Here is a 26,924-nt window from a genome sequence, read left to right as displayed (position 1 = left end):
ACTGTATTTTAATTGAAATTTTTGAATTTTTAATGTAATTTGGTGTCTTTCGGTATTATGTGAAGTGTAAAGATTTGTGCGCATCTCCTTGTGTCAGGATACAACGTTGCATGGGTTTTTGTCCCTTGTGTCCTCTGCAGGTTGTCTGTCTTTGGATGCCACTCAGTCCTCCGTCTGAGAAGCAGCTTGTTCAGGCTCCTTTCAGGCGAACAAAATGTCCAGCTGTAGTCCAAAGTCCAAAAAGCCCCCTATCCTGTGGGCCCTGTACTCAACTGTTTCCTGGCGTTCCACTGCCTTTACTTGGCTCTGGTATCAAGTACGTTAGCCTCCAGCAGACTCTGGCACTTCAGCCTTTCCCAGGAGCCCCCTTTCCTGTCTGCTCCCTGCAGCTTCTCTCTAGACTGAACTCTCTCAGCCTATTGATAACTCAGCAGACACCCAGGCCTTATCACCTGATCCTTCTTCTGATCCACACTCTCTTGCTGACAAGTAACTAAGTAGTGCCCAGGTGGAGTGACTGTGCCTAACTGGCATTTAACTCTTTCTCACAGGTGATGGGGGTTCACTCCATCACAGAGGGAAAAATGCCAACCTAACAAGTTTCCACCCAGACCAACAGAGAGAAAATTAAAATGGCTTTTCGCATGCTGTCATATCAATTGATATGTGTGCCATGAGACACCAGGACAGCTCTACAGGAATATTTATGGTCTCAATAGCAAATGATCCCTTTCTAAGAGAGGCTTGCATAGTGGACCATATCTCTCATGCAGATGGTAACACTTCACCTTGTGTATTCAACTGAGTAACTCCCCTCAAGACAATGGTGAGCTGTCTGGACAGTCTGATTTCCTAGACAAGACACTTTCCTGAACTGACTTCATGGCTTAGGCAATGGCACATGTTGTATGGACGCTTTCTGGATTCTTGTTCCGTCTCACTCTCACTTTAGTTCATTATCTTGCTTTTTGCGTCTTTCTGTCTAGGTCAGGGATTTGGCAACCTTCGGCACGGCTCCCATCAGAGTAATCCGCTGGTGGGCTGTGAGACATTTTGTTTACGTTGACTGTCCTCAGGCACAGCCTCCCGCAGCTCCCAGTGGCCACGGTTCGCTGTTCCCAGCCAATGGGAGCTGCGGGAAGCAGTGGCCAGCACGTCCCTGCAGCCTGCACCACTTCCCTCAGTTCCCATTGGCCAGGAATGGCAAACTGTGGCCACTGGGAGCTGTGGGGGGCCGTGCCTGCGGACGGTCAACGTAAACAAAATGTCTCGCAGCCCACCTGCGGATTACTCTGATGGGCTGCGTGCCGAAGGTTGCCGACATCTGGTCTAGGTACTTACATGACCCCCCCACATTGCTGTAGTTTCTGAACACCTTTCCCTGCTCCTCCTGTGGTGGTTTCTCTTTCCCAATCACTTCCTTAATATCTTCATGTAATTCTTACCCAACGTTCCCCCCTCCTCCCCATGCAAGTAAAGCTTTGTATACTTAGAGGCACCAGATAAGATGGACAAATAGGAATGGGAGGAGGACTTCCCCTGTATCTGTCTTAATTGGCTTGCAAGTGTAGTTTGAAACATGTTACGTGTACTAGGGCATCTGCTGTGCGCCTACGGTCACAATTCAGGGCAGCTGCACCTATATTTCCCCTTAGTTGTCCAGCAGTGGCACTCATTGTCAGGCTTCTGGCCGCGTAGCCATTGCCTTTCTTGGGTGGAGATCCTCATCTGTCACCTCCTTGACCAGACTATTTCCAGGCTGAACAGTTCCCTGCCTTCACTATGTTTTTTTTCCAGCCTAAGCAGGCCTGCTTAGCTTCTCCCTTTAGAGTTGGTACACAGTGTAATTGCAGACAGTTATAAGTTACCACACAGGACTTCCTATGCAAGTCTATTTAATTTTTAGGGTAAAAGCACTACAGTGAAAACATTAAAGCCAATAAAAGTACCTACAGACATGCTAATAAGCTTACCAGAGATCACCCCAACTGGCTCTAACATGGCGTCTGGCAGGTGAGCCCTTCAGACCCCAAAGGGCTCTCTCTTTTGTGGTCATAAGTTCATAACAGCTTTAGCTCAGAACTAGCACTCAGTCTTATGGGGCCTCAGCAGGCCAAGTCCTTCCAATTCTTCCCTAGGTTCCACAGGTCATGTCCAGTTTTTGGATCACAAGGAAGGCCCTGAGTCAGGTTCAATTCAGGCTCTTTATTGAAAAATCTGTGTTTTGTCTGTTAGTCCCTGGAGAATCCAGACTGGGTCTTTGACTTGTCCTCCTGTAACAAGGGATCATCAGACACAAAGTCCCTTCCCTCGGGGTGAAGCTTCCAAGGCTGAGTCTGTACATCAGGGTGTGCAATCCGCTTCTCCCCAGTACCTCCTAGGAATTCCACTTCAGACACTTCCTGGGACAATGTGTGTGAAGTTCCTAACCCTTCCCAGAGATTGCATTAGTCAGTCCCCTAGAGAAGCTGCATACAATTCCACAATAACACATACATAATTTCATTTTAAATACAGTGAACCCCAAAGTATTGAAATTAATTCAATCATGTTAATCTCTAATTCCATAAGGTTTGTCCAGGGTATTGTCATATATGTCACAGTAGATCACAATGGTTTCTTCAGAGTTGTTGCCTTAGCATATGTACATACTGAGATGTATAACTTGGCATTAACCTTGGTATGTATTTCCAAGCCAATCTGTAGACTTTTTTTTTGGAGCTGTGCTGTTTGTTTGATTCTTATATAAATATTTTTATTTTGATGGACAGATGATGTTCCAAAAGGCAATATCAGTCAATTTGCCATGTATGGAGGATTGCACATTAGTGGCTGAAAACTCCACTCCTGTAACTGCCAAATTTGGTTCCATTTATAATGATTCCAGGTTTTGCTACACAAACATTAACCATACAATGCTGATTTAATTTCAAACATTTAATTTTTTCCCTTTCTCATTTCCATTCCCAGGTGGAGGTTTACGTTTTATTTAAGTATATTTTCTTATGGACTCAAATTTATCTGGTCGGTGAGTTCAGTTTTGTGTGTTTTTTCTTTCACTGCTTGCTCCGAGTGACATAATATGGGACTAAAATAGCAAGAGTTCAGTGGCCTCAGATCTTCCTTATGCTTCCTAGTCAGGACTCTTGTGTGTGTTCATTTAGAGTCATGTCTTCACAAAACAGGAAAGGCTGTCAGAAATGCTAGAAGACTCTCTTCTCTGATGCCAGAATAGGATGGGCCTGTCCACTCTTAAGCATACTCCGTTTTCTCACTTGCAAGAACATAGATCCATCTTTCTGGGCTGTCTTTCAACAGAGTTCTGCAAAGCTCTACATTTCCACTTTGAATTTTTATGTGCACAATGGCATGTTTTTGCATGCAAAAAAATGGCTTTCATCTCTGTGAAACCCCAGAATAAATGTAGCTTAGACCAAAGAAGCAAGGTGAAGACCTTTGAAATAGTATTGTGGTGTAGGGGTGGAGTGATTTAATTGGCCAAAACCAGAGCATGTGGGGAAAAAAATTGCTAGTAGGATAATCTCTTCTTTTCACTCTAGTCACCCTGGTTTTGGGACACACGACAATGCTGGTACAACTACCCTTTTCAGGTAAGATATATATAGATATATATAGATATATATAATTTACTAATTCCATGGAGGATAGGTCCATCAATGGCTATTAGCCAGGATGGGCTGGGATGGTGTCCCTAGCCTCTGTTTGCCAGAAGCTGGGAATGGGCGATGGGGATGGATCACTTGATAATTACCTGCTCTGTTCATTCCCTCTGGGGCACCTGGCACTGGCCACTGTCAGAAGACAAGATACTGGGCTAGATGGACTTTTGGTCTGACCCAGTATGGCCATTTTTATATTCTTATGTGTGATGCTCCTGTTTTCTGAAGTCCCTCAGTTTTGAGAACTGAACCCTTTGCATGTCTCCAATGTTATTGCATGTGAATGGTGTCAGATTGAAATTTGAGAGATCTAAATGCCTCTCACTGCCCATAGAGCAGATGCCGTACAGGCTGCAACAAGGTAAACTTCTAGTCCATTAATTACTGCTCTGCTCAGGAAATTTCACCTCTGAGTGTGGGAGCGGAGTTCTCCCCTGGCCCATGCAGTTCTTAGCCTTTGAGCTAAGACTGCCCACAAAGGGGTAGTTGTGATGTGGTATGTTTCATGGTGTAGAGACACTGATTCATCAAACCGAACTGATCACCAGCTCATATATTTTAAAGCAAATTTCCCTATCTGGTACTTAGATTATTAAAAGTAGAACCATTTTACAAATGTACTTATACCAGTACCATTAATTGCAGTTTTCTTTTTGCCCTTCATTCAGCTCAGATAATTGTAGACAGCCAATCAGGTTCCCCTCCTTGTTCTTCTACTCCAACGGGAGGCCACAGCTCTTAGGTTGCAAACACTGAAAGGGAATTTTATTCCTTTAAAAATAAATCTAAACCATAGACTTCTGTTAATTTATGTTTTTTTTTTAAAAAAAACAAGTTTAATTTGGGACTTTTAACTTACCCCCCTCTCCCCCAGAAGGCTGGGGCCACAGGAGAGGTGGATTAGTTGTTAGGGGCGGGGGGGGGGGGGAGTCTTTTAATGCAAATTTTGGAGTACTTTGCCTTTTAATCAAATGTTCTCTGTTTTTTTTCCCCAGCCCCTAACATCCAGTCTTTTCTGTTATTATATCATGGAGCTGGCCTTCTATTGGTCTCTCATGTTTTCTCAGTTTACAGACATTAAACGAAAGGTAAGAGAAGCCAGAACTTCACTAAACGCATGAACAGACAGGGCTAACAGGAGTAATTATGTCTCTCTGGTTAGTAAAAACTGCCAAAATATAGCTATAACTGCATTTTCCTGTCACTCATCTCTTTTCACATTCCACTTCCTTTTGTAGACCGTACACAGACAGGCCTTTGGGGACTATCCTGATAAGCAACCTGGCAGCTCATCCCTATCACTCTGCAGAGGGAAGAGGGGGAATCAATCCATATATCCCAATAGAACAGTTGATTCAATCTTTGTATAAAAATATATTTCAATTAGGAGACTTACAGGAAAATATAGAAATAAAATGCTCTAAACATTTTCTAGACATGGGTGGCGAGGCTAGAATAAAGCTTTTTAGTTTTGGCAAAATAAAGAGGACTATTAGTTTCTGTATTATCCTATAGGGAGCATGACTTCCATCTGTGACTGAGCTAACCTACTTCTCACATGCTCTAAAAAATTTTATATGTAGTGCTAAGTGATTTAGGAGCCTAAGCCTCATTTTCAAAAGTTATTTGGGTGCGTAGGAGCCTAAGTCCCACTGAAAGTAACTTAGGCACTTCGGAAAATGTTACCCTGCACCTCTTCTTTTGGGCTTGGCAAGTGATTTTGGAAATTTCTTGAGTCTCAGTTCATATGGGGAAGAGTCTCCTTGCTGTTCCAATGGAACATTGTGTGTCTTCCAATGATCTTCCATTCAAATGCATTTCAAATAGACTTCTCTTTCCTAAGCCCCAATGTCTATATCTGTTAGTCACACATACATACAGTCCTCTGTTTAGTTACAAACAAATATAGTGGAGCTTAGTGAATTTTTTTGGCTTTGTTTATGTGATCAAGCAAGGCCTGCTTTGTTTACTTGATATATCTTTACTCCCTTCTGATGAGAGAACTTCCCATCCCCAGTGAAGAAGTGGGATTCCAAGGTATTCCTCCAACCACATAAAGCAGGCTGATATACATCTTCCTAGCCAGTTTCAGGAAGTACTGTGTTACAAAGCTAGTCACACCTTTGTGTGGGTGGCACTTACCCAAAATTTAACCTGTGAGATAAAATTACTGTACTAAAACCAGGAAAACAATTCATAGAGATGTAACATTAATTGTGATTATCTGCCTGAGTAATACCATCTTCAGCGGTCTCTTGATACACACCAAATACTCCTAGAAGATGAAGCCCTGCTAGCAAGTCAGTATTGGTCTACATAAAATGCAGAATCTGATTAGAAATTAAATCCAAACAGTTGAACCAAACAGACACTGAAAAGCACAAAGCTGAGATGGTCATACCACAAACTGGAGGCAACTTCCTTAGACATTCTGGTCACTGTCAAATAAAATTTCAAATTGGGAGCTTCTCAGTTAAAGCCCCATCAGTACAGATACATTATGCAATCTTGGGAGAAATAAACAGGGATTGGCCATTGTAAAATATTACCCAGGATTTATTAAGAAGTGGGATTGAATTCAGGGGATTATGGTGAAGGAGAAAAAGTTGAACATTAGTGGGCAATTATCAAGAAAATAGTCATGAGAGAGTAAATGTGCAAGGTAGGAAGTGAATCTTGTAAGATGTTATCATTTAAATGCTATCAAATCTGTGTTTGAGTGCCAGCCTGGAGTTTCACTTTTCACTGTAATCTTTTAAAATTTTGCTTATGGGTTTTTACTTTTATTGAAATCCGGCTGTGTGTAAATAGATTGCCGTTTATTGTGTATAAATGGTATGTGATGTGACAAGAATCCTGTCTCACAGACTCCATCCAAGGTGGACAAAACACTATAATTTGTGAATGTCAGTATGAAATGTGGTACTGTATCTAAGGAGATGCTATCAGGTTGAAATTAATAACTTCTTAAACGAAGATTTCCTGTTGCTAATAAGAAAAGGAGTACTTGTGGCACCTTAGAGACTAACCAATTTATTTGAGCATAAGCTTTCGTGAGCTACAGTTCACTTCATTGGATGCATACTGTGGAAAATACAGAAGATGTTCTTATACATACAAACCATGAAAAAATGGGTGTTTACCACTACAAAAGGTTTTCTCTCCCCCCACCCCACTCTCCTGCTGGTAATAGCTTATGTAAAGTGATCACTCTTCTTACAATGTGTATGATAATCAAGGTGGGCCATTTCCAGCACAAATCCAGGGTTTAACAAGAACGTCTGAGGAAGGGGGGGGTAGGAAAAAACAAGGGGAAATAGGTTACCTTGCATAATGACTTAGCCACTCCCAGTCTCCATTCTAGATAAGCTATTACCAACAGGAGAGTGGGTTTGTGGGCGGGGGGTGGGGAGAAAACCTGGATTTGTGCTGGAAATGGCCCACCTTGATTATCATACACATTGTAAGGAGAGTGATCACTTTACATAAGCTGTTACCAGCAGGAGAGTGGGGTGGGGGGAGAGAGAACCTTTTGTAGTGGTAAACACCCATTTTTTCATGGTTTGTATGTATAAGAACATCTTCTGTATTTTCCACAGTATGCATCCGATGAAGTGAGCTGTAGCTCACAAAAGCTTATGCTCAAATAAATTGGTTAGTCTCTAAGGTGCCACAAGTACTCCTTTTCTTTTTGCGAATACAGACTAACACAGCTGTTACTCTGAAACCTGTTGCTAATAACTTTATTTTTTAGTTTTAATGTCATCTAATTTACTTTTGGCTATTAACACTCATTAGTCTTTGCACTTCACACAGTGAAAATAAGAGTGGTCAGTTTCACATGTTGTTTAGTCAGTTTTACTTACCTGTTCTTATTCTTTATATAGCATTTTGGGCCCAGTCACTTAAACTGGGAGTGGACTGCTCAGTGTGTGCTAACACAGTCCCTATCAGACACTTTGCTGGGAGGGCCAGAAGCTTCATCTGACAATGGGGGAAATCAAGCAATTGCTGCTGGAGTATTATAGGGAGGGAGACAGAACCCAAGGGAGTAGGCTTGGTATTGTGGAGGAAAGAGGGTGCTGCAGATGGGTATTATGGGAGGGGAGAGAAGTTTTATGTATGGGTTTTTTCTGCTTCTATCTTGGCCTTTTTGCCCTGGGTAGAGACTCATTCTCCATCTATCTGCAGCATTGCCTAGAAAACAAAGGTTTCCTGAGACAGCTTGGCAGGTAGGGTAACTTTATTAATAAACCTTTTGCAGTGGATATTACCAGCCTCAACCAGGTCAGAGGAAGTTATCATGGGGTTTGATTACAAGATGAGTCTTCCAGCATACTCCCCACCCAATATGAGGAGGCTGGGTGCAGCTAGGAGACAGGGATGTAAATAGCATTTTCAAAAAGTAACCATTTAAACTATTAAAACTCTATTAGTTAAATGTTTAACCGTTAAGGAGTTCACAACATAGGTGGGGAACGATGGGTGTGGGGGGTGCTGGAGCACCCCCTCATTTTATGCAGGACTCTGCTGCTGCCCTGGGCAGCTGGGACCCCGGGCACGCAGGGCCGGCAGCCGGGACCACGGGTAGCCGGGACTGGCAGCTGAGTTTAATTGTTAACCGAATACATTATCAATAAGACTGATGCTTATCGGTTAATATTTTACATCCCTACTAGGAAAAAAGAAGTTGTTAAACCTGCAACAAGGGCCCCTGCCAAAGTAAAATGTTTCTTTCCATCAGAGTTCAATTGATAAAATTAATCTCAGTGGTTTGGACTCTCCATGACCTCATTCACACTGGGGATAGGGCCCTTGCTAAAAGACCTTTCATTAAACTCTGATGGGGCTCTTAGCTCATTAGGAGCCACAGACAGACCTTGACAGCTCCTTGAGAGTCGGCTGCCTGTGTGAGTAAAATTATGTAAGAAATGTGCCCAAGTTTCTAGAACTATATCAGCCCTCCTTCCTGTTGGCTTCTTCCAAGGGTCATGATGCTCTACCCGTTATTGTGAAGGAGGAAAGGCCAGATGCTGCAGTCTCATTTTAGCCTGATTGCTGGCACCTATGTTGGGCACCTCACCCACTCTCTGTTTGAAAAAAGCCCAGCTAGTGGACCCTTGCTCCAATGGTAGACTGTGAAATTGCAAACTATTCCAGTAAAACTCTGCCCATAGAAAACAGTGTCAGACAAGACAGAACACTTTGACCCTCCTTAGGTCAGGGTCAATGAGACACTAAAAACCTTTTTCTTACTACTTGGGTTACTATTCCCAGAGAAGCTAAATCAACAGTCTAAGTAGGTCTTCTCCCGCAGTCAGATATTTAAAGCCTGGGTAACTGGATCTACTTACCTTTTGTTTCTACGGGCCTCTGAACTGTCAATTCTTTTGGTCGGAGATACTTGCTGTTAACCGCCCCTCAAGTGGCTGTCTTTCCCTCTGTGCAGCTAGGTCTTGTTGAACAGATTGGGAAGTTGCTTGGCTGCTCTTCCCTGAACCCCCATGAAGAAGTCTGGCTCTAGGTTAGCATGCAGACTCTTCCTTTCTTTAGTATCTGAATTGCATAGCTCAGGATTTCAAGTAGTGCTGTCCTTGCTGGTAATGTTCAGAACTTGCTTCATGTCCTGGACAAGTGAGGAGCTTGCTGAGGCATCTGATCTCTGCATAATCATTTCTTTGGCATGTAATGAGAGAAGCCATGTGTCCCAGGCCATTCAGTATTCAGAATGTGCACTTGCCCCATACTGGCATCTTATCACCAAGTGACTGTCTCCTCATCACCAGGAAAGGGAAGACAGTCCCTTTCAAAGGGCTGGGCTGGGACTGGTCCATGCTTAGTGCAGATTCAACTGTGATTAAATTGGTAGGTGACTCCCACATTGTAGGGTAAGCAAATGCTAAGGGGAGAAACAAATAACAAATGAACCTGGAGCTTAGAGGTACGCAGCTGCAGGCAACAGTGCGAAGTTCAGTCTTAATGTTAAGTCTGGTGGCTAGGGAAAGGGGGAAGAATGAAGGATGTGAACGAACAGCTCCAATGCTGTTCGGCGGTGCGGGAGTGAAAATGATCTGTACTGAAGTAGGGAAGAGATGAGTATAGCATGGGACCAGTGTCCCTATGTACCATGCTTATCTGGCAGTGCTGGTGCAGATGGGACAGCAGTGGGACAAATGGCCTGTGTCCCAGAGGAAGAAAAGCTGACAGCCAGGTAATGTTGAAATGAGGGACAGTGCAAGAATAATCTTGAGCTCCTGGAGTACATTCCCAACGTATTGTGATGGCACACAGGTCATTGTAGTGAGTGTCTTCTAGTCTTCAGCATGTCCCTGGGTGTTACTTAAATTCAACTGAAGAACTCAGGGAGAGCCCCAAGAAATACTTGAATTCCTCATCCCTACCCACTTTCACTGTGTTTGGTCTTGGGGCAATATGAAATTCAGGCAGGGAGACGAGTCTGAAAAAAATCATATCTCAACTTTAAACTTTCCTGACACTGTTTTTCAAATCCTTAAAATTATAGAATGTAAACAGTGGTACTATAAATGTTCAAAATGGAGCCACAGAAGGTTCCACAAGTACAAGGATTGTTGATTAGAGAAACAAATGAGAAGATATTTACTTGAAGGAACCAAGCCTTTTTGCGTAACTTGTTTAAACAGTGAAGTTTGATTTAGTAGCAATCATGTTTAACTAAACCTGGTCTTGACCCATTAAAGGGCTTATACAAAAGAGCCTTGTTAAGGTTGATTTGGGAAATCCCAGGTTTCATGGCTAAGTGAGAGAAATTGTGTGGAGGTTAAAACCCAGGACAGATAGATCTATTCCTAGCTCTGCCACTGACTAATTTGTGTCTCATTGGGCGAGGTGTTTTACCTCTGAACTTCATTTTCCTCATCTTTAACGTGATATGGATGATACTGCTGTGGGTGGTGTGAAGCTATGCTCATTAATGTATGTAAAATGCTTTGAGAGCTTTGGATAATAAAAGGTCTCATGGGCTACTATATTTACATTGACTCGTCATTAGAATCCATAAAATGGTGACAATCCCAAATGAGGTGTATATATATAATCAGTCAAATCTCCATATTGTAAATTCAGAGCGAGTACTCATGGGTACCTTAGTGCCAAAGCAGGTCAGTTGGATAAAAGTTGGTTCTAACTGGCGTTTCCAGGAGCTGTGACATTCACTTGCAGTTGAGCAGCAGTCATAGAATCATGGACTATCAGGGCTGGAAGGGACCTCAGGAGGTCATCTAGTCCCACCCCCTGCTCAAAGCAGGACCGATTCCCAATTAAATCATCCCAGCCAGGGCTTTGTCAAGCCTGACCTTAAAAACTTCTAAGGAAGGAGATTCCACCACCTCCAAAAGATGTGGGAATTATTTCTACCTTAGAAATCAAGGACAAGAGTTCCAGTCTTCTCTTTACAACTGAATGCCTCGCTGAACAGGATGAGCATGGGGCAAAGACGGTAGCAATGATTTAAAAAAATGAATTTGGAAAGTGACTTTTCATCCATGTGAATAGCAGAATGATGGCTGGTCACGATCCCTAAAATCTAATTCCACTCTGCCGAGTTTTAGCCATTGGCTTAGTGTTTGTCCTTGGAAAACAAACTGACAGTTCAGAGGAAACCAGCAGTTTATTACTCTTGCTCTATAAAGTGTAAAGTAGAAAATTGTCCCAATTCTTGTACTGACTTTGTTCTCCCCCCCCCCCCCCCCAAAAAAAAAAAAAAAAAAAGAAAAAAGTCTGTAATTTCTGGATTTGTTCTGTCCTGAAATACAAAGTCAAGCAAGCTATGGTAGATCTTGCAGCCGCAGAAATGGAGAGAGAGAAGCAATTGGGGCATTGTTTTCTATTCATTTTAATAAAGAATTCAGCACTACAAAAGTTGATTGATTCCCCGCTTGAAATGCCTTAACAAAGATGCAAATGCAGGACGTAGATATTGGGGGGGGGCTATGTCAGAAAATTGTATGTGTTGTAGAATTTTAATGGACTGATTTGCTGTTACTGTATTGCCAGGCATGCCCTGATGCATGGACCACGCATGGCCTCTGCTTGCCTTACTTCTGGTGGGCTTTTCCCACTTGATAGCAGTAATAGCAGGTCTATTTCTTATTACTCATGTCAGTGATCTCTAGAGTAGACCTTAGGGATACATCTACATGGCAATCAGAAACCTGTAGCATCAAGTCTACAGACTATGGCAGTAAAAACAGCCATGTAGGTATTTTTGTCTTGGGCTGAAGCTCGGCCTCTGAAGCCCACCCGCCTCCTTGGATTTCAGGGCTCAAGCCTGAACGTCTACAGAGCTATTTATAGTGCCACATCTCAAGTCTGTAGACCCAGGCTCTGATACTCGCTGCTGCTTGCCGTGTAGACATATGCTAGCAATGCAGTCATCCCAAAGCAGGGAGAGTCAAAGTGCAGGCCAGATGTTGGCCTCTGGAGTTTTACAGTGAGGCCTGCAGATGTACTTATCTTTGCTACGGAGCTGCAGCCCAAGGAGACTACCGTAGGCCCCAGCATGCAATGTTCCATCTTGATTGAAGCAAAACTGTTAATCACGATGCGGCATGCTGGGACCTGTAGTGTCTGTGGTCTGCACCTCCCAAGTAAAGATGATTGTGGCTGAAATCTGCTCTGCTTTTTGCAAACAAGGAGCTTGAGAGTCTGACCTAAAATAACCATATGGCCCTTTTTTTGTCAGTCGTGGTGCCCCTGTTATAAGTCTCTGTGATCATTTGGCCGCCAAAGATCCCTCACATTTCATCTTCCCCTTTCAGGATTTCCTGATCATGTTTGTCCATCACTTGGCTACAATTGGACTCATTACATTCTCCTATATGAATAACATGTTGCGGGTGGGAACTCTGGTGCTATGTCTACATGATGCCTCAGACTTCCTCTTAGAGGTAAGTTTGCCTGCTGCTTCCTGTCTGAGCTTTGCATCCCTAATGACAAAGGAGCACACTCTTGAGACAAGAGGATAAAATCTAGCCTCTCCTGTTTCACCCCTCACCCTCCACACACAATCCAGGCTGGATGTCCCATAAACACACACTGCTGATTCCACTCTGTTGGCTTTCCTCCAGGACATCTCCCAAGTTGATAATAGTCCTTAAATGTTCGAAACTCCTTGGTGGCTTGAGTGCTCCAGCACTGTTTTCCATATGATCAAATGATTGTGTCTGGTGAATGCTGTTTTAACACTTTTTTGTGTTTTTCTCAGGCTGCAAAGCTGGCCAATTATGCTAAGTACCAGCACCTGTGTGATGCCACCTTCATACTCTTTGGTGTTGTGTTCATAATCACTCGACTGGGTATTTACCCTTTCTGGTAAGTACCTGGATCTTTCTGAATAGAGTCAAGTATTTGTTCCTTCTCTCCTCTAAAGGCAGTCTTTGTATTAGGGATCCTCTCGCTCATTACAGGCAGCCCCTCAGGGCAGCATGAAGCTGCAGCCCTCCTAAATGTTGCTTAGGAGCAGAGCTCTGGGGTTTTGTCAAGAGTGGTTTCTTCATGTTTTGTCATGTACTTAGAGTAGGAGCACCCCTAGTGTGAGCACAGAGTCAAAAAGTGCAGCTGAATGCCACCCCCAGCTGCAGCCTACTCTCCCAGCCAGTAACTCCCAGACATTATACAGATCAGGCTTGTCTACACAGGGAACTAAGATGAATAAAATAAAGGTTTGACGTTAAAGCACCCCTAAACCCTTTGTGGATTTGGAGGGTTAAGCTTCAGTAAAGGCCACTTTACTTCCGACTGAGAGCATTCACCCAGCAATTTAGTGTGCATTAACTTCATATCATCAATAAATTTCTCCAAACTTTCCTGAGTGTCCCGGTGTAGACGAACCCACAGAACCAAAGGTGATTTAATGTCTTTTGATAAGATCTTGTAAAAGTTGAGATGCCAGTGAGGCATATCCTCCCTGAGGCAAGGTTCTGTTTGTGACGCTCTTCTTTATGGTCATCCGAAGTACCTAGCTCCTCTCCTGCTGGTCTCAGAAGATTGTCTGCCCTGACTCCTGTTCCAGCTGCATAGAGCCTGAAATAGGTATTGGGGTATTTTTGGATTTAGAAATCTTAGCTAAGATGTTTGTAATTAATCATTCCGTAATGAGATTCCCCTCCCCTCCACGTGGACAAAGTCAGGCTTGGTGGGATCTTGTTGCTGATCATTGTATTTATCCACGTCTTGTTTTCCTTGAGAAGGTGTCTTGTAAGGTCTGCTACACCTGGGTTTGTCATTGTCCTACATCCTTATTTTGTAAACAGCAGAGGCCTACTTTCCGTCTCTTTGGGATGTATTTCTGGGGTAGGATAAGCTCTTATTTAGTTTTAGTTTTGTCCCCGTGGCAGAGGCACCAAGGGCCCTTGGATAAGCATCCCTTTTTATTTTTGTATAGCTCCAAACAAATATAAAAGGGTCTAGATAGGGAAAATGTCGGTCCCCTCTGCCTGCCACAAATGATGCTCTCTTCAGACGGGCGGGTGTTACTGCTTTCCACTGACAAATGAGGCAATCCTCTCTCTGCTCTTCACTCCATTGTCTGCCATGATGCAATGTGCTCTCTGGCACCACCCTGTCACTCAATGTGTCTTATAAATCTTGAATGTGGTTTCCACTGGCTGTAATGTAATTCCTCAGCTTCAGAGGGAGAACTTGTGAGTCTCCAGTTGCATCTGAAGCTGCTATGCTATTCCACTCAGTACAGGTTCCCTTCCCTGATCAGTGGTATAATGACATGAAACTGCATGCTGACTCCACCACAAGCTGCTGCCTAGGTAACCATTATTTTTTAACTGCAACTAAGGCTCTGGATTCCCTTCCTGAAAGTTAATTTCTCACTTTTTCAATAAATGCTGAAAGCATTGATCTTTTAAAAAATCTCTCCGCAATCTACCCTAGTGACTACTTGATAAACAATCAAACTGCTTTATTAAATTCCTTAAGTACTGCCAATAAATCCCAGTGAAGAGAACAATTCCATAGCCATCTTCAAGGAGGCACCTGGTTTTGACCCACTAGTTGGTTTTCAATTCCTTTGACTTGGGACAGAGGAAATGGCTAGGAGTAAGGGAACAGCAGCTTCACTGTCAAAAATTCTTCAAAGCCCCCAGGTGGCATTCCTGACCTTTACATGTGGCCAAGATCATTGTGCATGTGAATAAGGCTCATCTCTCCACTCAACACCATGTATACATCCAAAACAGTATTGGTGATCCAAGCAATTGCCATCTCTCCCTCTGACACCATTGTGAATGCTGATCGTACCCTGGAGAAGAGGGTGGAGAGTGGATTTTTATATTTAACCTAAATTCTGAGAGTCTCCACATCTTCTCCTATTGCTGCTTAGTTCAAGGGCCTTTAACCCAAGTCCAGCTTCAGGCCTTTCTCTACTGTGCAAGGGACAGTAGATCAGGGGCATCACACTATGAAAAGAGCAAAGCAATAGAAGCTTAAATGGGACAGAAACCTATTGTGTATCTGCCCAGTCAGCTCAGTTCAGAGTTGGAAACTGGGAATTCTAGTCAAGCAGCAAAGCAGCCAATCCAACAAGCTCCTTGATTTTCTTTTAGGATCTTGAATACTACCTTGTTTGAGAGCTGGGAGCTGATTGGCCCTTATCCTTCATGGTGGCTGTTCAATGGACTGTTGGTAACCCTGCAGGTTCTGCACATCATCTGGTCCTGTCTCATCATTCGCATTGCCTACAAGGCCTTGTTGCGAGGAAAGGTAAGGGCTTCTGTGGCTGGGCTGGCTCCTCTCTCTCTCTCATAAGCGCTGAGGGGATCAGGGCATCTGTTTTGAAAATCGGAGGGAGACGTCTGCATTGTTCAGTGAGGCCAGTGCTGGCTCCAAGGTGAGGGTAGCAGGTTTGCTGCTTCTGTGAGTGACTAACTTCATCTAGGGCTGTCCTGGTCAGTTAGGCTTGGCAGGCTGTAGCACCCACGTGGCCCAAGTGTTTACATCGGGAGGCACATGCTTTTTGATGGTCTGGCCATGCAAGTGAATAATGCTCTCTGGCCTGTTCAAATGCTTTGACGACATCATGCAGTTCAGTTTGTGTGTTGCTCTGCTTGTTCTGGTAACTTGATCAAGGCGTTTGCCTTCCCTCTTGTGGCAGCTTGAAGACCAATCACTCTCTATGAAGTATGAGGCGGGGAAGGTTGTGCTCCCTGGTTTAATCTGGAGCTGCCATTAGGAGCATCTAAATATCTTGGGAATTGTCCATGTTACAAAATCCAACCTTACCGACATCTAGGGTGATGTGAGCTCAATATCTGGAGCTCACTACAGTAATAACCCAGGACTAGGGCTGTCGGTGCATATCCCAACAGTGCGACAAGGTAATCCAGGTGAGGTTGGCAAGGGAGGCTACTGGAAATGTAGTGGGACCTGCTGACAGTGGGCCAGTGGGACTCTGTTTATAGTGTCCAGTTTCAGCGTGCAGAATGTTCTGGTTAGAATGAATTCCTGATGGATAAGGGTGCGGACGGCAGCTCTTCCTGTTAGAGGGAAAGATGCTGCTCTGCTGCAGGCCCAGTTGCCTCAGAGATGTAGTTCAGTTAGTGTTTGTCCTGGGAGCATCCTGTGCTCTCCCACTTGGAGCTCGTGCCTGTCGCACTCAAAGATAAGCATTTCTTGGCCTGTCTGCCACCCCAGCCAACTCCTAGAATAAAAATAAAAGGCCTTGGAGCTTGCCTTTTGGAGCTGCTGTCCTCGATGAGCTGTTACTGGCCTGGACTCTGATGCTAGTGCTGCTTTTTGGGCTATACTGGAGTTCCCAGGATTTTGCCAGGTCTGCTTATGGAGGAGCGACTCTGTATCACCAAAGACATGATCCTTTGTAACAGTGATGCAAAGTCCTTCCATATGCCTTGAAAGACATGACAGGGAGGCAGCCTGAACTATCTCCTTCTGGCTCTGATGGACATCCAAGGAACAGAAGGAAAATTTCAAGCTGTGGCTTTTAGGTAAGTGCTCTGTGAAGAGGGATGCTTGTTCCAGACACAATCCATGGGTTTCTAGCACAGTTTCTTTTCCCCTGCTGCCTGTAGTTGAAGATTTCCAGGCAGCAGGGTGGGTGGAAGAGACAAATTCACAGGCATTTGACTAGTAACAGGTCCTGAGTAGCTTGCTGTCAAGTTCCTCCCTATTGAATCAGTGGTTTTCAGGCCAGTGGCTGAAGGCTGGAGTACTTCAATTATCTTGGATCCTGCTCCCCATTTTTACCCATTTGTGTCATGGCTGGAAGCAGCTTCCTTCAGAGCCAGGCTGTGCTGTTTGATCCTCCACCAGAAGGGGTAGCTAGACAGTAACACAGATGTTTGTGCCACCCTAGCTGTTTGGGAACTAAGCCTGAATCCCACTCATGATTGCATTTTCACTGCCTATAGACTATTGGGCTGGTCTGTTTGTAGGGAACTTGTTTAGCCTAAAGGAATAGTTGAAGAAGTCCTCTGGCAATGTGTGTTGGGGGGAGGGCCTTCTGAGGGGTGGGGAAGGAGCATGTTGCAAGGTGTGTGCATGTGGTCTATTATCATTTGTTACTGTCTTCCATGGCTGCTGCTAGTTTCCCAGTACAGTATCTGTCCGTGTAGCTGTCCCCACACCTGGAGGTCTATATCTCTCTCCTCTCCTTGCTTTTCTCTCCTGACCAGGTGACCTAGCCAGGAAAGGACTAGACCCTGCCTCTGTACTCTCCACTCTTTTCTCACTCCTTTTCTCTGTGCCAGATTGGAGCTGGACAGTTTCATCCCTTGCATGTAAGTGTAATCTGTGCTGTTGCTTGTAGAGTGGACCATGCGTGTGTCTCTTTCTCTCTGAGCTTTAAGACATAAATACAAAACTGTGAGTCTGAAAAGCTGTTTGGCTTCAGATGGGCTGCATTTTGCAGCTTCCTTTAAACTGCCTGCCTCATTGTGAGTTGCACCCAGGTTAACAAGATGTGGTTACAGATCACAGGAACCTAAGGTGCTGGTTTGTCTAGTGGCTAGAACAAGGGACTGAGAGCCTGTTCCCAACTCTGCCGCAGACTGGCTGTGTGACTGTCGTTGGCCAGTGTATAAAAAGGGGATACCTGTTTCAGTGCTTGTAACACTGAGGAGATCTATGGATGGAGGGGGCTATAGCAACACACAGAATTATCTTTAGTTCTCACTTAAGAAAAACCAGATGGTGGAAAAAATACTTTTCTCAAATGACAGTGGGACTAAAGCAGAATAATATCTAGGGGTTTCTGTTTCCTTTCCCTGGCCAGTTGAATTGCTAAAATGGGGTATGGTAGGGGAAGATAGGGAACCTCCGGCTGCAGAGGGGTTTCGGCACCTCCTAGATTAAGTTTGCACATGCAGCTGGCCTGTCGAAACCCAGCCTGGAAATCATTAACTGGCACTGGCTTTCTGCCAGATTTTTCCATTTGTCAGGAAACTTGCTCTCTGAGTCTGTTTTGAGTCTGTATGCCAACACAGAGTAGGCAGGGCTGATCCTGATCCTGAACTTCGCTGGAATGTGTTAGTCACTGAGAAACTGCTTGCCCACCGTATACTTGGGGGCTGTTAGTTCCAGACTCACAGGTACACGGAGCTTGTCTTGGGCTGTGCAAGAGTAGGGAAGTGCTCTATACAGGCAATGGGGAAATAGGGAGACAGCTCACCTCTTGCAGCACCCATGCCTTTATAGCCATGGCATTTAACCAGTTACTGGGTTACTTGTGCATGATTAAATCTGAGTTAGTGAGCTTTTCGCATTGTTGTTTGCAGTGTTGTAGCTGTATTGGTCCCAGGATGTGTGAGACAAGGTGGATGAGATAATCCTTTATTGGACTGACTGCTGTTGGTGAAAGAGACAAGCGCTTGAGCTCCACAGAGCTGCTCCTCAGGTCTGGTCATCTCTGTGGAGCTCGAAAGCTTGTTTCTTTCACCAACAGCAGTCAGTCCAATAAAAGATATTTCATCACCCACCTTCTCTTTCACACTGTCATGCATCATTTGGCATTATACTGATGATGCACTGCCCCCTTGTGGTAAACTTTAAGGAGCGAATACCATGAAATTGCATGGTTGACTTCTCTAGTCTTCAGACTTTGAAACCTGACATTTCAGGTTTCAGAGTAGCAGCTGTTACTTTTTTTTTTTTTGCGAATACAGACTATTTGTGGCACCTTAGAGACTAACAAATTTGTTAGGCACAGGTGCCACAAGTACTCCTTTTGTTCTGAAATTGTACATCACTCTCTCGCCAGCCAATACCTTGTAAAGCGCAGAGAGATTTTGGAGGATTCTAAGCTTCACATGCAAACTAGACAGATCCTATGATAAGACCTAAGAGTGGCCATCTGTAGAGATGTAAATTATAAAGGCTTTCTAGTTATAGATGCTTTCTGCATTCTTAGTGTCATCTGCATGACTGTAAATTAACCTTTCCCTTCTACAGACCACCATTCAAATGTATCTTGGCTCACAAATTAAGAGTTAGATATGTACACCCATTCCTGAGAAGAGGGGCTCCCAAAATGTGGTCAAGAACCACTGGTGGTACATGCGCTTGACGTTCCATCAGTGCACTTCACAATAACTTTTCACAAAGGTGGTGCATGAATCAAAGTTTGGGAACTGATGCCTTAGATAACTAACCCACCGTGTAGTTCTCTGTAAACAGGCTCTAAAGAGGGAATCATCTTATGCAAATGGTGATGTGCTAAATGGGGCCAGTTTCTTTTTGAAATAAAACATCGGTACTCTTTTGAGCAAACCTTAAAAACAAACTCATCCCTTTAGAAACTAAAACTGATGCTTCTTCCCACCTCCTGCTGATTACCAAAAGGTGTCTGAACAAGCTGGTAACTCATAATTTAGTATTAAAACAAATATTTCTAATTTGCCATTTGGAAAGGCATCCTTTATAATCTGTGCTATAATTTAGCTACTGGAAGAAGGATCAAACAGTGATATATTGCTATGGGCTCCTTCCATGGATCTGAAATCACTTCACCAACACACCCATGTGAAGAGAGCTATAATACTGAATTGGAAATGCAAAAGTTAGCTTGGCCAAAGCTGTACAACATCATCATCTCTTGACTTGGTCCCCTGTTCTGAATTCTGTACCATGCTCCCTATATGTGGTTGGAAGGTCCACTTGTGGGGTTCAACTTTAAATAATTCAAAGAATCTAATATGGGGGAAACTGATCAGATAGACAAGACCTCTCGAATAGCTGTTCCCTATGAATTTGTAATCTTTCTTCCACCTCTACCTTTGATTTTAAACTTTCAGGTATCAAAAGATGATCGCAGTGATGTAGAGAGCAGTTCTGAAGAGGATGACATGACTTCAAATAGCACAAAAGGAATCTTCAGCACTTCAAGCAATGGTGCCAATCGGATTAATGGTCATGTAGCTAGTGCCCAATGGGCAGAAGAGGAGTAACGCTGGGGGAGGCCTCCAGCAAACACGGACTTGTGTCTAAATATCTAGATGTGTTGCACTCCACATTCCTAAGTGATCTTTAATCAAGATACCCCTTCCCTCAAAAAACATCCATCAACTCTGAGATGGGCACACTCCAGACCAGTCTAAGGTTTCACACCACAGAAGGGACCGAACCGAGCCAATTACTAATGCAAAAACAAAGATGCAAATTTAACTTTTTTTTAAGAATATAAGCCATTTTGTATTTAATAGGCCCATCTCTAATATTATTTGCAGAAGTATTTTTGTGTGACAAACTGGTTTTTACTAGGATCAACTCAAGCTTGATGGAATGAGTTTGGGCTGGGATGGACATTGACTGTGGACTGGTTAAGGTACCATTCCAAAATTGTTTCTTGACCCAGTGCAAGTTCAGTATGTTTTCTTGCTGCACTCCAGGATCCATTTAGATTATGTGGTCTAGTATCACCCAGATACATCATGCTGTAAGCTGTAGCACAGAGGGTTTTTAAAATCATTTATAAATTATCAGTCCTGCTGTGACTCTGTGTTACAGCCATGCATTGAATCAGATTGTGATGGACAAAGCGTGTTTTAACTTGCCATTGGGATGCTATGTGCTAAAGAGAGTATAATTTATAATCTGTGCTGTTAAGACGGACCAAGTGGTATTTGCTGCCCATCCAAAGTCTTAAATACAACCTAAAAAATGTTGCACTCCTGACCCTAATTTAGAGAAATATCACAGCACATGCATACCTGCAACTCATGTGAATTTGAAGACTTTTTTACAGGAGTTACAGGCTATGGTTGGTTAGATTTATAAGACAGGACATTAGCCAAAGATGGAGCAATGCTCGTGGGTTATATTAACTTTCCACACAGGCAGAGGTTGCAGCCCTGCCTGTGTGTTTTTAAAGACAGAAGTGAGCATTGCTGCAGCTGCCTCTCCATACCACTGACTTCGGAAATCAGGACAGCAGAGGCTTCGCTTCTTTCTTACTCAATGGTACTTCAGGGGCAATGGAAGACACCTGAGTGTCATAATCATGTGCAGAACTTCAGAAATTTGAGTTATTTTATACAATTGTTTACTCTTATCTGATTAAAAAAAAAGCTTCAGAAATTTGTTTGACTTGCATTTTTTCTGCATTTCTCTAAAACAGCAGCTCCTGCTTTGTAAACTTCTCTCACCTTGATGTATTGAAGTTTAGCATATAAGTAAGAACTCCTATACACTGCAGAAAGTTGTAGTATTGCTCTTCTTGTTGAATTGCTCCTGAACTAGTGAACCCCCCCTAGGCAGCATGGTGCTAGTAGGGACTGCTGTCTCAAATGAGAGAGAATACTGTTTAAGATTCAGTGCTTCACTTAAGTGCCAGCTATGATGCTCTGACTATAGGTCAAATGAGCTTTAATCAAGTGACAGGCTCTTCACAAACATTTAAAATTATTCACTGTGTGCAAAGCTGGACACATTACCTCCATGAATATTTTCATTATCTCTAGCTCCAATAACTTCTATTCAATGTCCCTAAATTGCCTCAGTTAGTGTACCTTGAACTTTTACTATGTGTTCTTCTCACGTACATCTGTAGCAAAAGAACCCATGTACTGGGTATCAAATGTTGAGTAGTTTTTTAAAACATATCGAATACTTTATTTTCTCAGAGTAGACTTAGTTTTAGTTCATCCATTCAAGGCAGTTAGTAATCTAGCTTTCATTTTCTTTGACTCTTCGTACAAGTTTTATCCTAAATCCCTGTATCCTTTATCATCTTAGCTGTTCCACTCAACCAAACTAAAGATAGTCTCTGCTGCATTTCCATTACCATGTCTAGTATGGCCAAATACTTTTCCAAGTAGCCTTTGCCAAACCTACTTCCACTTCATACTGTCTAGAGAAATACTTACACATCCTGCAATTACTATTAAGGAAACTCTAAAGTTAATAAGAGGAACTAGCAGCTGTGGCTTACCTGTTTTATAGCACTGTTACAAAACAGTCCAAAGCAAAGTTGACTGCACCAACCCCTCTGTCTGTTAGGCTTGGTGTTGAGACCAGAATCTACAGCAAACTCCACTGTCCATAATTTTTTTTTCCAACTAAAGGGAAGTTCTTGTAAGAATTTGCTTAGTCTATTTTCTACTTTTAATCTCAAGCCTGTCCCCAGAACCGTCTAACATTGAAATGAAACTTTAAGCTTGTGGAAGTGAGCGTCTGGCCATGGAGAGGAGGACACACAACTGTTTAAATTCATGCATTTCTGGATCATTTGGTGACTGGAAGACTTTACTGTGGATGTGAAACCATTGTTTACAAAATCTAATATGCTTGGAAGCAGGACTCAGTCCAAAGCTGTCCCAGAAATTTGTTCTCCACTTCCTCAGTTTGAGTCTACACTAGGAAATTAGGTCAGTATAACTCACTCAGCAGTGTGAAAAATCCACACCCCCAAGCAATGCAGTTAAACTGACTTAACTCCTGGTGTAGACAATGCTAGGTCAATGGGAGAATTCTCCTAGGCTACATCTACAGTACAGCCAGACTCCACTCTCTGAGATTGATTTAATGGATCTAGTGAACACCCACCAAATCGACAGCAGATCGCTCTCAAGTTGACCCCTGTACTCTATGCCCGATGAGAAGAGTAAGGTAAGTCGGTGGGAAAATTTCTCCCGTCGACCCCTGCACTGTGCAGACCCTGCAGTAACTTGACCTACCCAGACAGCTGTTGGGGAAAACAACACAGCAGGACACAGCTTATCTAGCAAGTTCTTGGAATGTATTGGAGACTTTATTTCAGAAGGTGGAGAAAGCTACGGGGGGGGGAGGCCGTTCTAGATTTGATTTTAACAGACAGGGAGGAACAGGTTGAGAATTTGAAAGTGGAAAGCAACTGGGAAGAAAGTGATCATGAAATGGTAGAGTTCATGATTCTAAGGAAGAGTAGGAGGGAGAACAGTACAATAAAGACAACGGATTTCAAGAAGGCAGACTTTAGCAAACTCAGGGAGTTGGTAGGTAAAATCCCATGGGAAGCAAGTCTAAGGGGAAAAAAAAATTGAACGACAATTGGCAGTTTTTCAAAGAGACATTATTAAGGGCACAAGAGGAAATTATCCTACTGCATAGGAAAGATAGGAAGTATGGCAAGAGACCACCCTGCTTAACCAGGAGATCTTCAATGATCTAAAACTCAAAAGAGAATCCTACAAAAAGTGGAAACTTGGTCAAATTACAAAGGATGACTGATTTCAGAGTTTCCACTGAATGCATCTGATGAAGTGAGCTGTAGCTCACAAAAGCTTATGCTCAAATAAATGTGTTCGTCTCTAAGGTGCCACAAGTACTCCTTTTCTTAAAGGATGACTATAAACAAACACAAGTATGTAGGGACAAAATTAGAAAAGCCAAGGCACAAAATGAGATCAAACTAGCTAGGGACATAAAAGGAAGCAAGAAAACATTTTACAAAGACATTAGAAGCAAGAGGAAGACCAAGGACAGAGTAGGCCCATTACTCAATGAGGAGGGAAAGATAAAGGAAAATGTGGAAATGGCAGAGCTGCTTAAAAACTTCTTTGTTTTGGTTTTCACCAAGAAGGTTGGTGGCAATTGGACATCTAGCATAGTGAATGCCAGTGAAAATGAGGTAGGATTAGAGTCTAAAATAGGGAAAGAATAAGTCAAAAATTACTTAGACAAGTTAGATGTCTTCAAATCACCAGGGCCTGATGAAATGCATCCTAGAATACTTAAGGAGGAGATATGAACCATTAGCAATTATTTTTGAAAAGTCATGGAAGACAGGAGAGATTCCAGAAGACTGGAAAAGGGCAAATATAGTGGCCATCTATAAAAAGGGAAATAAGGACAACCCAGGGAATTACAGACCAGTCAGCTTAACTTCTGTACCCAGAAAGATAATGGAGCAAATCATTAAGCAATTAATTTGCAAAACACTTAGATAATAAGGTGATAAGTAATAGCATGGATTTGTCAAGAACAAATCATGTCAAACCAACCTGATAGCTTTCTTTGACAGGGTAACAAGCCTCGTGGATGGGGGGGAAGTGGTAGATGTGGTATATCTTGACTTTAGTAAGGCTTTTGATACTGTCTCGCATGACCTTCTCATAAACAAACTAGGGAAATACAACCTAGATGGAGCTACTATAAGGTGGGTGCATAACTGGTTGGAAAAATCGTTCCCAGAAAGTAATCATGAGTCATTCACAGTCATGCTGGAGGAGCTTAACAAGTGGGGTCCCGCAGGGATCGGTTCTGTTCAATATCTTCATCAATGATTTAGATAATGGTATAGAGAGTACACTTACAAAGTTTGTGGACGATACCAAGCTGGGAGGGGTTGCAAGTGCTTTAGGGGATAAGATTAACATTCAAAATGATCTGGAGAAATGGTCTGAAGTAATTAGGACAAATGCAAAGTACTCCACTTAAGAAGGAACAATCAGTTGCACACATACAAAATAGAAAATGATTGTCTAGGAAGAAGTACTGTGGAAAGGGATCTGGGGGTCGTAGCTGCTAAGCTAAATATGGGTCAACAGTGTAATGCTGTTGCAGAAAAAGCAAACATCATTCTGGGATGTATTAGCAGGAGTGTTATAAGCAAGACACGAGAAGTAATTCTTCTGCTCTAATTAGGCCTCAACTGGAGTATTGTGTTCAGTTCTGGGCACCACATTTCAGGAAAGATGTGGTCAAACTGGAGAAAGTCCAGAGAAGAGCAACAAAAATTATTAAAGGTCTAGAAAACATAACCTATGAGGAAAAAATTGGTTTTGTTTAGTCTGGAGAAGAGAAGACAGAGGGGACATAACAGTTTTCAAGTACATAAAAGGTTGTTGCAAGGAGGAAGAAAAATTATTGTCCTATCCTCAGAGGTTAAGAACAAGAAGCAATGGGTTTAAATCACAGCAAGGGCACTTTAGGCTGGACATTAGGAAAAACTTCCTAACGGACAGAGTAGTTAAGCACTGGAATAAATTGCCTAGGGAGATTGTGGAATCTCCATCATTGGGGATTTTTAAGAACAGGTTGGACAAACACCTGTCAGGGATGGTCTACATAATACTTAGTCCTGCCTTGAGTGCAGGGGACTGGACTAGATGACCTCTCGAGGTCCCTTCCAGTTCTACGAGTCTATGTCGACTCCAGCTACGTTATTCAGGCGTAGCATAGGTCAACTTACTGCAGTAGTTGAGACATAGCCCTATTAACCTAGCTACTGCCTCTCAGGTGGATCACCTATGCTGCCTGGAGAACCCCTCCAATCAGTGTAGGTAATGTCTCCATTGAAATAGAGATACAGCTACAGTGTTTAAGTGTAGACAAGCCCTCAGTCTCCCTCAACCTGCGGCTATTCAGTTTGCTGGCCTGGAAGTGGAGAATTTTAGAAGAATGGCATCAAGGCAGACATCCCCCCTGTGAGGGGTTTTGAGTAAAATTGTGTATTGATGTTGATTTAACTGACTTACTCCTCCACTCAGGTGCTTCTAGTCATATACTGACAAGAGGAGAAATAAGTAAAATATTTAATCACATGATCAAAACAGATGCTTACATAGAGGTACTTTGTAACGTCTCACTAGTGCAGAAAAACTCAAGACACCTTAGTGTGCCTGAGGAAAACCCCAAGTGATCTACGCTAGCCCTCATTTGTGATCGGGAAGCGTTGCACGTGCTACCTGATTACTGCAGCAGGAGTAATCTCAACATAGCCTCTGGCCATGCAGCCAGGCAGGGAGCAGGACTCAGTCCTCAATGGCCCCTGTGTTTAGCTGGTTCTGTTCAAGCTGCTTCAGGGCTTTCTGGCGCTGGAAGTAGCGGTAAACCCTGGCGCTGCACAGATAGCCCCCGTAGACGGTCAGAAGCATCATGGAGCCGGAGAAGGCCTTATACCCGAAGTCCGCGAGCTGCTTGGCGGAGCCCATGCTCGTCCCCTGAAAAACACAAGGCAGGTCTCAGCCGCGGGTGCCCGCGGCCCGCCGAGGCCTGGCGGCCAGAGCCCGCGGGGCCCACACGCTTCGCCCAGGCGAGCGCAGGCCCGTCCCCTCCGGGGGCGGGGGATGGGCCCCTCCCGCGGCGAGCCTGGGCGCGCCCGAAGCCGGCCGGGCTCCGGCAGGTCCCCGCGGGGCCGGGAGCAGCCCGGCTGCCCATGGCCGCGGGCCCCCGAGCCTCGCACACCGACCGCGGCCTCCCGCCGCCGCCCGGAGCGACCCGCGCCCCCGCGAGCCGAGCGGGGCCAGTCCCCCGCGACCGTCACCTCCTGCCGGGCGCGGCTGCGAGAGGCGCGTCTCGGAGACCGGGGTCGGCGGCAGTTCCGGGTCGGACGCCTCGCGCTCTCCCCGCCCTCAGCCCAGTGACCTTTCCCAAGAGGCGGAGCCCTTCCGGTCACGTGTTCCCAGCAGGGCGGCTGGCACGTGACCCCCCGAGTCACGCGCACGCTCACAGGCCCCCCCGGGAGAGCGAGTCCCCGGTCCCCACGTGCCCCCTGATGCTCCAGGCCGGGCCCCAGCGGGGGGGGGGGGCTCAGAGCTCAGTAACCCCCGCCCCTGCGGGAAACCCCGTCACGCCGGGGGGGGCGGGGGCGCGGCAGCACCCCTGGTGCCAGCACCACGGCCCCGCCCCCGCCCGCTATGCCCAGCCCCGCTGACCCCGGCGGCTCCCGGATACCGCCTGAGGGGGCGGCCGGGGGGGGCCTCCTCCACACCGGTCAGCCTGTGCCGGGGCCGCGCTCGGGGGGGGCCGGGGCCGCTCTCT

General features: G+C 44.3%; 2 protein-coding genes across 3 annotated transcripts in view; one reads left to right on the top strand and one right to left on the bottom strand.

Moving 5' to 3' along the window:
• CERS5 (ceramide synthase 5) overlaps positions 1–21,254 on the top strand; it is a 43,229-nt gene extending 21,975 nt beyond the window's left edge. Inside the window, exons 4-11 of one of the 2 annotated variants that reach the window (XR_012635827.1) lie at positions 2,971–3,028; positions 3,561–3,611; positions 4,676–4,768; positions 12,479–12,607; positions 12,925–13,031; positions 15,278–15,434; positions 17,363–17,467; positions 19,979–20,118. Coding sequence is in view for 1 of the 2 variants with exons in the window: in XM_074934932.1 (XP_074791033.1) it covers positions 2,971–3,028; positions 3,561–3,611; positions 4,676–4,768; positions 12,479–12,607; positions 12,925–13,031; positions 15,278–15,434; positions 19,979–20,131 (748 nt within the window). In the remaining variant the exon portion in view is untranslated. Of the gene's footprint in view, positions 1–2,970; positions 3,029–3,560; positions 3,612–4,675; positions 4,769–12,478; positions 12,608–12,924; positions 13,032–15,277; positions 15,435–17,362; positions 17,468–19,978 lie in introns of both variants that reach the window. The other variant, XM_074934932.1, reaches the window with a different exon arrangement.
• Positions 21,255–25,709: 4,455 nt separating this feature from the next.
• COX14 (cytochrome c oxidase assembly factor COX14) lies at positions 25,710–26,569 on the bottom strand. The gene is made up of 2 exons (XM_074935072.1): positions 26,428–26,569; positions 25,710–26,104 (listed from the first exon to the last, which is right to left on the bottom strand). The coding sequence occupies exon 2, from the start codon at positions 26,093–26,095 to the stop codon at positions 25,916–25,918; it is 180 nt and encodes a 59-aa protein (XP_074791173.1). The 5' UTR covers positions 26,096–26,104; positions 26,428–26,569; the 3' UTR covers positions 25,710–25,915.
• Between the last annotated feature and the right edge of the window lie 355 nt (positions 26,570–26,924).

This window comes from Natator depressus, chromosome 20 (assembly GCF_965152275.1).
Source record: "Natator depressus isolate rNatDep1 chromosome 20, rNatDep2.hap1, whole genome shotgun sequence".
NCBI lineage: Eukaryota > Metazoa > Chordata > Testudines > Cheloniidae > Natator > Natator depressus.
The sequence above is the reverse complement of the archived record's forward strand: the minus strand, read 5'-3'. Positions and strand labels throughout refer to the sequence as shown.